General features: G+C 39.2%; 2 protein-coding genes across 2 annotated transcripts; both read left to right on the top strand.

Annotated features, from left to right (window-relative positions):
• The first annotated feature begins 977 nt into the window (after positions 1–977).
• On the top strand, positions 978–6,513 carry LOC123902509. Its single transcript, XM_045952262.1, has 2 exons — positions 978–1,580; positions 4,402–6,513. The coding sequence occupies exon 2, from the start codon at positions 4,440–4,442 to the stop codon at positions 6,435–6,437; it is 1,998 nt and encodes a 665-aa protein (XP_045808218.1). The 5' UTR covers positions 978–1,580; positions 4,402–4,439; the 3' UTR covers positions 6,438–6,513.
• A 377-nt stretch (positions 6,514–6,890) lies between these two features.
• On the top strand, positions 6,891–14,251 carry LOC123889669. Its single transcript, XM_045939109.1, has 2 exons — positions 6,891–10,243; positions 10,491–14,251. The coding sequence occupies exons 1-2, from the start codon at positions 6,891–6,893 to the stop codon at positions 13,939–13,941; spliced, it is 6,804 nt and encodes a 2,267-aa protein (XP_045795065.1). The 3' UTR covers positions 13,942–14,251.

Genomic DNA, 14,251 nt, shown 5'->3' on the forward strand with positions numbered 1-14,251 from the left:
ATGTGTGAATCTCTCTTACCTTTAACTTTTTATTTACTGTAAACACACATCACACATACCACTTTATTTACATTTAATTTGAACTCTCACGCAGTGAAGAACATTCTCAGAACAATCTGTTTTATCATTCACTAACGTTCATCCAAGTATACACTTGGGATCAATTTTGTAGAGTGCAGGATTAATTTTAAAAGGGTCACAATTCAAACCCCCCCTTTCTTGTGACTATTTCTTCCACTTCACTTTTGATGTAATACCTTTGGAGACTCCTTCTAAAGAACTCCAAAGTAACCTCTTTGATGATATTTTCGGGGCTTACATGCCTAAGAATGTGTGTTTAGTTTCTAAATTTCTTTTTCGTTTGGGTTTTTGCCCTTTTCATATACAATTTTTTTTTTTTTATATAATTTTCAAGATTTAATTTGACTTATTTTTACGAAATTAAACATAAATAACATTTATGTTGGGAAAAATCAGCATAGAGAAAATAAAAGAATGAAATCAATAACACAAAAATATAACGTGAAAACTCCAAACCGGAGAAAAAAACACGGTCGTTGTCAAAACCGGCAACCAGAGAATAAACACTATGTGAAAATTGTTACAACACATAGACTACCCTCAACCTTCCCTTGGCCCCAATACATCCACACTCTCCAAAGCAAATATCTAACTACATCTCTCAACCCTCTAATACAAGAGTACAAGAGAAAAACAAAAAAAGTCAGATATAAGCTTAAAGTGCTACTGACTGGTGCAATTATTGTCATACCCTAATTTTGTCCTTCCTATTCCATAAATTATTTTTCATCTCATTCTCATATTTCTCATATTTTTATTATTAAAAAAATTTCAAATCCCAAAAGACATTTTAAATTCTTATTTGTTTTTATTTTTACTATTGTTTTTATTATTATTATGACAATTATAAAAAATGAAAGAAAGAAAAAGGGGATAACTGCACGGCAGTTATGTTTGCATTCCCCACCCTTTTTCATTTTATTATTTTTGTTTTAAAGAAAGAAAAAACAGAGTAAAAGAATAAAAGGGGGGAGAATCAGTACAATGAAAATAGGACAAAATAATACTGAGCTGTGTCCTGCTTCCTGCTATGAGTTTCAAATTATGTCTAAACCAAGTTCAAGTCTTGCCCTCTTTCTTCATTGACCTTTTTTCTTTGCCATTCTGGTGTTACTGCAAAAACTGAACCATTGCATCAACACCTCATGTCACAATCTCTCTAACTCTCAATTTTGTCTTTTGATCCACCTGAAACCCTAATTTTCTAGTATAAGTAGAGGTAACATTTCAGAGCATGGGGGGGGGGGGGGGATTTTTGAGAAAAACAGAGAAGAGAAAAACCAAAAAAACTCATCTTTTCATCACTTTTCCAACAAATTCGAAATCCATTAAAACCACCTCCAACCTTCAATTTTCTTCACCCAAATCACTCCAAGCACCTACCTAAGCTTGAACCCACAAGAAAAACGAAGAAAAACCATCAAAAAAATCTTACACAAGGTTCAAAAATAGCAAAGAAAAGTGTAGGTGTTAACCCACCAAGACAAAGCTCGAAACCAGTAAGATTCTAAACACTTTTTACTCCTGAATATCATATGAAGCTTTTCCAACCTTTAATTTTGCTTAACTCGTACAAATGTGAATTTTAAATTTTTTTTGGGTTTTAAAGTTTCGAACTTTTTTTGAGATACAAACATCTTTTGAAAAATCTAAGTTTATATTAATGATCTACGCGAAAAACCGAGCAAATCGATATATTCGTTTTAAATTTTTGACGAAGAATTGATGATGTTGTTGTTGGAGCCGAGAGCTTCGACGAAGCTTCAATGGCTTCCTTCATCGTGTTCTTCATAAGGTTGAAGGAGGGGAGGTTGAAGACGATGACGTGGCGACGCGTCATTGGCTCCCTCCGTTTTTAAAACACAGCCGTTTGATTTTATTTAAAAGATCCAAGGGCCGAGATCTGTTATAGGAGTTTTAAATCCTGGCCGCCTGATTCGATCCAAAGGCTCAGATCCATGAAGTCCACCGTGCGCCTCTGTTCTTATGCCACATTAGATTCTGTCTTGTTTACTTTATTTGTTTGAACGAAAATCAGATGGGCTGGGCCCGGTGTTGCAGATTGCTATTACTTCACCCCCAGAACCCATTCTTGCACCCTCAGAAGCGATTTACTTAATTTTAAATGCTTATTGACATAAGTACTTATTCAAATAAGAGCTTATTCACATAAGTGCTTATTTAAATAAGTGCTTATCATTTGGAAATAATTATTTGAGTTATTGATCAATTAGTCAATTAATTAAATACTTGATTAAGTGAGTAACCATTTAAGTTGTTTGATAAAAAAATACTTAAATTACTAAGTGCTTAAATGGTTAAATACTTAAATAAGTGCTTATTAATTAAGTGATTAACTAATCAAAACCACTTAAGTTTATTTTAATAAACTCATGATTCAATGTTTAGATTGCTTACTTGAATTAACACTTTCATCTTAAGTTTATTTCTCAAAAAGCACTTCATTACTTTAAAAATCCCAAAACTCAACCTTTTTTTCTTACTTGTAATAAATGTGATTTGAGCAAAATTGACGAGGTTAACAAAAAGCTTCAATTGGCGCATATATGTATATATTTTGTTTGCTTGATTTGTTCTTTGTTTTGCTTTAATCGTAAAAAACTCAATAAATAGAATGAAAAAGGAAGGGACTGACGTATGACTTTCTCTACCCGAATGGTTCCGAGGCCCTGACGTATGACTCGTGTCTCGGACCATTCTCATTCTCAAACCTTAAAACACATAAAAAAATATCTCTTAATCTTTTCTTTTGATTTTGTTAAATCAAATTAAAACGACTTAAGATTAAAAGGATGAAAAAGGAAGGGACTGACGTATGACTTTCTCTACCCGGATGGTTCCGAGGCCCTGACGTATGACTCGTGTCTCGGACCATTCTCATTCTCAAACATTTTCATAAAAAATCCTAAAATCAACTCAACACACTCAAACCTTTTCCACTGCCCTCGCGCGTAGTAAAAGTAAAACCCTTTTCATAAAACGGGTGACGTTTTCGTCCATTCTCCGTAATACAAACCACGCTTAAGCCTCCAAAGTGCGAGCATACAAGCAACGTTTAATACGAGAATGCGACTTAGATGTCATGCGTCTAAAAGCAGCCAACCCACAAACATTTTTTACCCTGAACTACGAAACCCTGATTTTCCTATTGCACCTGGGAATACGTAGGAGCAGGATTCAACATCTTGTCGGGCATAATAATAAAAAACAAACATTTTTCCCCGTATACATCATCATAATAACAATAATAAAAACCTTTTTTCTATTGATGAAGCAAGAAACAAGTAATCAAGCAAACATTAAAAAACACATTAAAACAAACAAACAATTTCCCTCTAAAAGGTTCCCGTTGAGTACAACGGATGTGAGGGGTACTAATACCTTCCCCTCGCATAACCAACTCCCGAACCCATTTTTTCTCACCCCTCAAGGTTTTCTCGATATTTTCCTTTCCCTTCTTTGGGATAAATAAAATTCGGTGGCGACTCTGTTAATTTCCGAGTGTTCACACTCGAGGTTTATTTTTCGCGCCGCGACAGCTGGCGACTCTGCTGGGGAATAACCTTTTGAGAGATAAGCCTAATTTAGGGGGTTTTTCGTTTGTTTGCTTTAATGTATGTTATTTACATTCTTGCTTTATTGCTTTTAATATTATATTGCATACTTGCTTGGATATTGTTTGCTATATCTGTTTCTTCTGCTTCATCTCCTTTCTTTTTCCTTTTGCCCACTTGAGCCGATTACTTGGTTACTGAGTAAAAAGTCCTATACCCGGACTTGAGGAAAACTTAAGACACATCGGGGGTTGATTGCTAGCTCGCCTGACGTATGACTCGAGGGCTGGCAGGATACTCCCACTTGGGGTAGATTCATCTTAGGGATATCGGTTCGCCTGACGTATGACTCGAGGACCGAAACGTTCCCTGGATGGATCTGTGACCTTGGGGACCTTTTAAAACCTATGACCTTGAACCTATGTTTAGGAACCGTGTCGATGGTTGCGTTACGTTAACCTTCCCGGTTGATGTACCAACTTCACCTAGAGGAGGTTTATCTTTAGTAGATGTTTGTTATGAGCCATTGCAACACGAACATCGTCTCCTAAAGATTTACCTATGAATTTAGGAACCGTGTCAATCCTAGAACGAACATGTGAGATTGGGATGGGTTGCAGGTGACTCTGAGCCATTGGCCTTCATTTTTTTTTTACACCAAATCTGTTACTGATCTGCTGCATGACATATTACTTGCATTCATGCATTCATGACAATAATCATACATATACATTTTGGCTTTCAGGGAACCAAACGGGCAATAATTACATAGGCACAAGGGATATGACATCTGTTAGAAGAAACACTTTTCCATACCGTTTCCAAGTTCCGAAAGTGGAAGGTCTTGTAGCTCTTGAAGACAAATTGACTCCTGCCAGCAAACACAACTTTCAACTCAAATATGGGTTAATTCTAGATCTCTTGCATGTTAAGGTGGATCCCGAAGCTCTGATCACTCTGGTTCAACATTATGATCCTCCACTCCGATGCTTTACATTTCAAGATTTTCAGCTCTTTCCTACTTTAGAAGAGTTCGAAAGTTTTATGAATTTAAAGATGGAAGGTCAAATCTGTTACTTGGGTAATATTCCATCATTGGAGGAGATAGCAATAGCTTTGCATATGGGTGTACAAGAGGTTCCACCGCTCACCGAGATCAAGCGTAATTCTAGTGGATCTTTGGTTAGGGGGTTTGCTAGAGAGGTCCTAGAAGTCAAGGCTCAAGATGCTCTAACTGCTAGCAATTGGGAAACTTACAATGCTATACTTGCTCTCTTAATCTATGGATTGGTTTTGTTCCCTAAAGAAAGCGACTTCATTGATCTACCAACTATCAGAGTTTTTCTGACTAAAAATCCTGTTCCTACTCTTCTCGCTGATTTCTTGTATTCCCTTCATGATAGACGGAAAACAAGAAGAGGTGGGCCAATCTGTTGTTGTGTTCCTCTAATCTATTTGTGGCTAAAATCTCACCTGCCGAAAAAGGGACCTTTTGCTGAAAAAAACATGCCATGGTCGCAGAGGTTGAGATCACTCTCTGAAAAAGATGTTGTTTGGTACTCACGACGAGTAGATTCTTCTAAAGTTCTCCTTCAATGTGGGGATTTTCCTAATGTGCCTCTTATTGGAACTTTAGGGTGCATCAACCATAACCCTATTTTGTCTCTCCTTCAACTGGGATACACTATGGAAAGCGAACCAAAAGCTAACTTATTATCAGAAATTTTCTTCAAAAAAGGAGAAAATGAAGAACTTTTGAAGAAGATTAGATTAGCCTGGGGACTAGTTCTCAAGAAGACAATGGGTAAAAAGAATTGTATAGCAATGCCGTCATACACTCAATGGGTGAAAGATCGAATTCAAGAAATCAAATTACCTTTTGGTGTCATCACTCCAATTGAACCTCAGAAGCCGACGCCAGTTATGACTGTTCCTATTGAAGAGGCAAAGGCTTTGAAAGATCAGATTGTGGATCTCAAAAAGAAGAATGAGGAACTACAGTCCCAATATCACGAAGCTTTAGGGAAGTTGGCCCGGAAGAAGAGAGACTGTCAAGAGCAAGAAGAGTTGGTTCAAGACAACCAAAAAAGGTTAAAAGAATCAGAAGAAAAAAGGATGCACATAGGGGGTGGTTTAAAAAGCGCCGAAGGGAGCATTATGGCAAAGAAAGAAAAAATAGCAGATGTCTGGCATTCTAACCAAGAATTGAGAAAGGATAATGATCTACTTTGGAAAGCTTTACAAAAGCGGAAAAGCGAATGCCACAAGAAAGATCAAGAATCACAAGAAATTGCGGAAATGTACAAAAAGTGTTTGCAAGATGTGAATGCCGAGGGGCAGAAGTTCAAGGAGCTCTTTATTCAAGAAGAGTTGAAGAATCGACAAATGCAGGAGGATAGAAAAATGTATGAAGATTCCATGATTAAACATATGGAATATAGTGAAACTCAAAAAAATCTTCTGGCTAGAAAAATTGATGAAATGGAAGTTGAGTTGAATATGCACAAGGAAGAGATTAAAGAGATGAGAGTTGAGCTTAGCATGCACAAAAAGGTCCTCAATCTGGTTAAGCATGATGCTGTTAGATTTCAAAAGGGCTTCACTGATTTGATTAATCTCTCCCATCAGACCATGGATGAGTTACCCCAGAGGTTAAGGATAGCTGAGATAGAGTTGCCTTTCTTCAATGCTCCTGAAGGAATCAGAAATCTCATGGGATACTGCCGAAAGACTTTGGACTGTTATAAGAAGAAGCTGATTAGGGCTAGGAAGGGTTTATGATGTTGTATTTGTTTTTCATCTTTATCTATGTAATGAGCTTCAAAGAACATCAATGCAATATTATCTTTCAATAAAATGTTATGGAATTGAAGTGTTATTTTTTTTATTGTCATATCCTGAAGGCTTATAAAATTTAATGTTCATGGTTCCCTTAAAAAACAAAATGAATAAAAATAATACATTTGCATGCATTCTCATTGATTTCCATGCATCTCATTTCACCTTTTCCTATCAACAGTCATACCTCCGACACCGGTATTGGACAAGAAACGTCTCCCAATACGTCATGGAGAATTGGCAGGATCAGCATGATGCCTTGAAGGACGAAGTTGCTCAGTTAACTGGAAAATTGGACAAAGCTTTGGAACTTTTGGCCAATATGAGTCAACCAACACAACCAGCTGTTTTGGAAGCTACAGAACCTGTTACTTTGACATCACAAGGGGGATCTATATGGCCATTCCTCGGTTTGCCTCATGGGTATACTCCACAGAATACTCAGACTCGAATCGAGCTAAAGGTTCAAATACTCATGCTACTAGGGTCCCTCCGATCAAACCAGTTGTTGTCTCACAACCAGAGAATCTGGATGATCCTAGAAATGCCTATCAAGGTCCTGATTCATTTGACGATGTTCCAAAGGTTCCTCGGCTAGAGGAAACTCATCAGAAATTTAAAGCTATTGAAGATCGTCTAAGCATGATGGAAGGAGGCAAGGATCCCCTAGACCTTGCTAATATGTGCTTAGTGCCAGATTTGGTACTCCCACCAAAGTTTAAGGTTCCTGACTTCGAGAAGTACAAAGGTCTCAACTGTCCAAAAAATCATCTGATTATGTACAGCCGAAAAATGGCTTCCTTTGCCAATGATGACAAGCTTATGATGCATTGTTTCCAAGACAGCCTCACTGGGGCATCACTCAATTGGTACATGCAGTTAGAGGGAAGTCGTATCCGGTCATGGAGAGATCTAGCAAATGCTTTCATTAAGCAATACCAGTACAATATTGACTTGGCTCCGGATCGTGCTCAGTTGCAGAATATGTCTCAGAAAGAAGGTGAATTATTCAAAGTTTATGCTCAACGTTGGAGAGAATTAGCAGCGCAAGTGCGTCCTCCTCTCTCCGAAACTGAAATGGCTGATATGTTCACTAACACTCTACAAGGAGCGTATTACGAAAAGATGGTCGGCAGTGTTTCATCCGGTTTTGCTGATTTGGTGAAAATAGGGGAAAGGATTGAAAATGGTCTTAAGAGTGGAAAGATCCAAGCCGCCGTGGGAAATCAAAATGTTTTGAAAAAGTCTACAAGTGGTTTTGTTAGGAAAAAGGAGGGAGAGGCCAATGTTGTTACCTCAAAGAACAATAAATCATACCCGGCTATACCCGCTCACGTCCCATACTTCCCTTTTCCATATTTAGCCACTGCACAACATCAACTACCTCAAGGGTATCCTACTCCACAGATAGTACAAGCTCCAGCAAATCATGCACCACAACCGACTCAGCAGCAAGCTAGGAAGATTTTTGATCCAATTCCGGTCCCATATAGTCAACTTCTGCCTTACCTAGTGCATGATGGTATGGTGATCCCAAGGGCTCTGAAACCCATGACTCCTCCATTCCCCGCATGGTATGATGCTAATTCCAAATGTGAATTTCATGCGGGAACCGAAGGTCATGCTACCGACAACTGTAGAGCGTTCAAGCACAAGGTTCAAGAACTCCTAGACAAGAAGTTGCTGACTTTCAAGGAGAATGGGCCGAATGTGAAAGATAATCCACTACCGGGACATAATGGTCCTTCCGTTAATCAAGTTGAAGGTTCTGAAGAGTTGATTAAAGAAGCAATCAGGATCAAGACTCCGTTGGCAGTAATCAGGGAAACCTTGCTCAGCTTCGACCAGTTTCAAGGCATGCATCATCAATGCAAGGTCTGCGATGAAAATCCTAATCATTGTGTCAAAATGAGGGAATGTTTGCAAGGACTAATGAACCAAGGTCTAGTACAGATTGGGTATGCCAAGAAAGAATCTACAGTGTTAATGCTAGAGCAACACGAGCATGAGAAATGCCTGAAGCCCATAGAGATCATATATCGCAAATTGGAAGTCCCAGTTGAGAAGCCAGAATCTTTGGTTGTCCATGTGCCTTCACCATTTCCTTTCAAGAGTACTAAGGTTGTCCCTTGGAACTATGACACGTCAGCATACATACAAGGAAAGCCAATGACGATTCCTGATCCAGTGGTCATCAACATTGATGGACTAGGAAGGATGACAAGGAGTGGAAGGGTATTCGCACCAGAACAACCACAAAAGAGCATTGAAATAACATCTCCTCCCAAAGATAATGAGGCACCAACTAGTAGCGGTCAAGTCGAGTTATCCAAGGGGAAAGATAAGCAAGATGAGATGGATGAATTTCTCAAGATTATAAAGAAAAGTGATTACAAGGTAGTGGATCAGCTGAGTCAAACACCTTCCAAAATTTCTATACTCTCTTTACTAATGAGTTCTGAAGCCCATAGAGCAGCTTTATTGAAGTTGCTGACTACAGCTCATGTTAATCAAGATATTACGGTGGATCAGTTTGATGGGGTCTGTAACAATATCACTGCTAGTAGATGCTTGGGATTTACTGATGCTGAATTGCCAAGTGAGGGTCCATCTCACAACAAAGCTTTACATATCTCAATGAAGTGCCAAGATAACACTATTGCCAGAGTCTTGGTGGATACCGGTTCTTCTTTAAATGTAATGCCCAAATCTACATTGGAAAAGCTTGACCTAGATGGGCCTGTTTTGAAACAAAGCAACTTGATTGTCAAAGCTTTTGATGGATCTCAAAGGGGAGTGATCGGAGAAATAGAATTACCTATGTTGATTGGCCCTCATGTGTTCCTTATCTCTTTTCAAGTTATGGATATTAATCCATCATACAGTTGCTTATTGGGACGACCTTGGATCCACGCTGCGGGTGCTGTTACATCTACTCTTCATCAGAAACTCAAGTTCATAGTAGAGGATAAGCTTGTGATTGTGTCAGGTGAGGAAGATACTTTGGTCAGTCATCTGGGATCATTCAGATATGTTGAAACTGATAGTGGCATTGTGGAAACTGCATTCCAAGCCTTGGAAATTGCTAATGCTATGACCGTGAATCCACCAAAAACTAGAGCTTTCATAACCTCGTGGAGAAAGTTGAAAACATCTTTAGAAGAAGGGTACCTTGGAGGATGGGGACGAGTTTTAACTCTCCCGAGAAAGAAGGATCGGTTGGGGTTAGGCTATCAGCCACTCAATAACTCATTAATGGAAAGTAAAGGAATAACTTCAAGTATTCAAGAAACTTTCCGCTATGCTGGGTTTAGATCCGAGAGTCAGATCAACATGATCGATGAAGTGAAGATTGACATCGACGCTTTAGAAGCTTCATTGCAAGACCTGAAGATTGGTGATACTGAGGCGAAAGGTTCACATACTTTGGGTACAACATCAAAAGTATCCATAACATCTCTGAAAAGTTTGAAGTTAGCCATTGACAACAAGCTCCTTGAAAGGTGGGGAAAGGTTTTGGTCATTCCTGTGAAGAATGACCGTTTTGGTTTGGGTTATCAACCAAACAGGATCCCGAGTATTCAAGAGACTTTCCGCTGTGCTGGGTTTAGAGATGAAGACCAGATAAATATGGTGAATGAAGAGGCTAGCAAAGGGGATCACAACTGGGTGTATCCATGTTCTGCAGAGACAAAACTTACCAATTGGAAGACTGTTGATGTTCCTAAGATTGTCTTAATTTCAAAGTAATTTGCTTGTTTTGTTTTTCAAAAAAAAAACATCCTTTGTCATACCCGGGGCAAGTGGATGAGTTTGTAAGGGCTACTATGTTTTCAATGTTTTATCATCAATGAATAAAAAGTACTTTTGTGCACAATTCTGTCCAATTTATTCTTTCTTTTTTTCAAGTTTTAAAAGAAAAATGGCAATAATTTCTTGCATATCATAAAACACTTTGCAATCATTCTAAATTCATGAAATTAAATCATGCAGAAGTGAACCCATGAACAATAATAGCGCTGTAATTTCTCATGATTTCGAACTCCCAATTAATCATGCTGAAGAGGAGGAAGAAGAAGACTATGAATTTCCTGAGGAGCTAGCTCGATTGTTGGAACAAGAGCAAAAGGTAATCCAACCTCATCAAGAACTAGTGGATGTGATCAATCTGGGAAATGAAGAGGAAAAGAAAGAAGTAAAGGTGGGTGCCTCCTTGAAACCAGAAGTAAAAGGAAAGTTGGTCAAGCTGCTTCAAGAGTATGTAGATGTCTTCGCATGGTCATATCAGGATATGCCAGGATTAGATACAAGCATAGTTGAGCACAAGCTTCCACTTAAACCCAATTTCCCGCCGATAAAGCAAAAGTTGAGAAGGACAAGACCTGACATGGCCCTTAAGATAAGAGAAGAGGTTAAAAAACAGTTTGATGCTGGGTTCCTTGCAGTGGCTAAGTATCCGGAGTGGATAGCTAATATTGTGCCAGTGCCCAAAAAGGATGGTAAAGTAAGAATGTGTGTAGATTATCGGGATTTGAATAGAGCGAGCCCAAAAGATGACTTCCCATTACCTCACATTGATGTATTGGTAGACAACACAGCTCGGTTCCCGATTTTCTCATTTATGGATGGCTTCTCGGGTTATAATCAGATTAAAATGTCACCCCAAGATATGGAGAAAACCACTTTTATCACACCATGGGGAACGTTCTGCTACAAGGTCATGCCTTTCGGTTTGAAGAATGCTGGGGCAACATATCAACGTGCTATGGTTGCTCTCTTCCACAACATGATCCACAAAGAAATTGAGGTGTATGTCGATGATATGATTGCCAAATCTCAAACGGAAGAAGAGCACATCACAGACCTTCAAAGGTTGTTTGCAAGGTTGAGAAAGTACCAGCTGCGGTTGAATCCCAATAAGTGTACATTTGGTGTTAGATCCGGAAAGTTGCTAGGATTCGTCGTTAGTCAAAAGGGAATTGAAGTTGATCCTGATAAAGTAAAGGCAATTCAAAATATGCCCGCACCAAGTACAGAAAAAGAAGTACGAGGTTTTCTAGGCAGATTGAATTACATTTCAAGGTTCATCTCTCACCTCACTGCCACATGTGAGCCCATCTTTAAACTTTTGAGAAAAGATCAAGTGGTTGAATGGAATGAAGAATGTCAAGGGGCTTTTGATAAAATCAAACAATACCTCCAAGAACCACCGGTGTTAATGCCACCCACTCCGGGAAGGCCTCTCATCTTGTACTTACATGTTTTAGAAAAATCCATGGGATGTGTGCTGGGGCAACAAGACGAGACCGGTAAGAAAGAGCATGCGATCTACTATCTGAGTAAAAAGTTCACAGACATTGAAACCAGATATTCAATGCTGGAGAAAACCTGTTGTGCTTTAACTTGGGCTGCTCGACGTCTAAGGCAATACATGATTTGTCACACAACTATGTTAATTGCTAAGATGGATCCAATCAAGTACATCTTTGAAAAGCCTGCTTTGACTGGGAGAATTGCCCGTTGGCAAATGTTGCTATCTGAATATGACATTCAGTATGTCGCCCAAAAAGCCATCAAAGGAAGTGTCTTGGCAGAACATCTGGCTCATCAACCTGTGGAAGATTATCAACCCATACGTTTTGATTTCCCAGATGAAGACATCATGGTTTTGAACGAAAAGATCATAGGTGACGATGAGGGACCTGAACCAGGGGCAAGATGGAAGCTTGTGTTTGACGGTGCATCTAATGCTTTAGGGCATGGTGTGGGAGCAGTTCTGATTTCTCCAAGAAACACTTACACACCTCTCACAGCAAGGGTGTTATTTGACTGCACCAATAATATTGCAGAATACGAGGCGTGTGTCATGGGACTTCAAGCAGCAATCCAGCTAAGGATCAAAATCCTAGAAGTTTATGGAGACTCGGCATTAGTCATCTATCAAGTCAGAGGAGAGTGGGAAACTCGTCACCCTAATTTAATTCCATATCGGGATTACGTTGAAGGATTGACGGAGTATTTTGATGAAATTACTTTCCACCATATTCCTAGAGAAGAAAATCAACTGGCAGACGCTTTGGCTACATTATCATCAATGTACAAAGTAACTTGGCCAAATCATGTACCTTTGATAGAGATTAATCGATTAGAAAAGCCCGCTTATTGCTTGACAATTGAAGATGAATCTAATGAAAAACCATGGTATCATGACATCAAGAATTACCTCAAAAAGCAAGAGTATCCTCCAGGTGCGACCAACGGAGATAAGCGAACGCTGAGAAGGTTAGCATCCGGATTTTTCTTAGAAGGAGAGGTGTTGTACAAAAGGAATTATGACCTGGTTCTCCTTCGATGTGTGGATAGAAAAGAAGCTGATAGGCTTATTGAAGAAATCCACGAGGGTTCATTTGGTACACATGCAAATGGGCATGGCATGGCTAAAAGAATTCTCCGAGCAGGCTATTACTGGTTGACCATGGAAGCGGACTGTGTAAATCATGTCAGGAAGTGTCACAAATGCCAGATATATGCAGATAAGATACATATGCCATCTGCTCATCTAAATGTTCTAACATCACCATGGCCTTTTTCTATGTGGGGCATAGATGTGATAGGTATGATTGAGCCTAAAGCTTCTAATGGACATCGATTCATCTTGGTCGCAATCGATTACTTCACCAAGTGGGTAGAAGCAGCTTCGTATGCCAATGTATCCCGGCAGGTTGTGGCCAAATTCATCAAGAAAGAGATAATTTGCCGTTATGGAGTCCCTAACAAGATTATCACTGATAATGATAGTAATTTGAATAATCATACAATGAAGGAGTTGTGTGCCGAATTCAAGATCGAACATCACAATTCATCCCCATACCGACCTAAGATGAACGGGGCTGTAGAAGCTGCTAATAAGAACATTAAAAAGATCATTCAAAAGATGGTGGAAACATACAAAGATTGGAATGAGATGCTTCCTTTTGCACTTCATGGTTACCGAACAGCAGTTCGCACTTCAACAGGGGCAACTCATTTTTCGTTGGTTTACGGCATGGAAGCGATACTCCCAGTAGAGGTTGAGATTCCTTCATTAAGGGTTTTGATGGAGACTAAACTTGAAGAAGCAGAATGGGTCCAGACCCGGATCGACCAACTTAATCTAATTGAAGAGAAGAGAATGACAGCTTTATGCCATGGTCAGTTGTACCAACAGAGGTTCAAAAGGGCATATGATAAGAAAGTTCGTCCAAGACAATTCAAGGAGGGTGATCTGGTGCTAAAAGTCATACTTCCTATTCATAAAGATACACGCGGAAAATGGACCCCAAATTATGAAGGCCCCTATGTTGTGAAGAAAGCTTTCTCAGGTGGAGCTTTGATTTTGACAACTATGGACGGAGAAGAGTTCTCACTTCCCGTGAACTCGGATGCAGTCAAGAAGTATTATGCCTAAAAAAAATAAAAAAAATGAATGAACAGCTCGCTAAGTCGAAAACCTGAAAAGGCGGCTTAGGCAATAGAGAGCGTCCTGGTGGACTGAAAACCTGAAAGGGCGGTCCAGGCAAAAATTAGGGACACCAAAAAAGGAAAATAAGTTCATAAAAATAGGCGTAAGACTGCAACACTTGACTTAACATGAAAGCGAAACCTCAAAAGGAAAAGATCGGCCCAATCTCTATTCCCTAAAAAGCAACTATTGCTGGTTTCGAGATCATGAGGAAAGACGCCATTATTATAGTTCAGTGAGAATTCATTTTTTTTCA

Source organism: Trifolium pratense, linkage group LG1, assembly GCF_020283565.1.
Source record: "Trifolium pratense cultivar HEN17-A07 linkage group LG1, ARS_RC_1.1, whole genome shotgun sequence".
Taxonomy (NCBI): domain Eukaryota; kingdom Viridiplantae; phylum Streptophyta; class Magnoliopsida; order Fabales; family Fabaceae; genus Trifolium; species Trifolium pratense.

What these genes read in the sequence shown, in the direction of transcription:
- LOC123902509 (XM_045952262.1), top strand. Translation starts at nt 4,440, where the DNA reads ATGACATCTGTTAGAAGAAACACTTTTCCATACCGTTTCCAAGTTCCG.
- LOC123889669 (XM_045939109.1), top strand. Translation starts at nt 6,891, where the DNA reads ATGGCCATTCCTCGGTTTGCCTCATGGGTATACTCCACAGAATACTCA. An exon ending in ATTGTCTTAATTTCAAAGTA is followed by an intron (nt 10,244 to 10,490) that starts ATTTGCTTGTTT and finishes ATCATGCAGAAG; the next exon opens with TGAACCCATGAACAATAATA.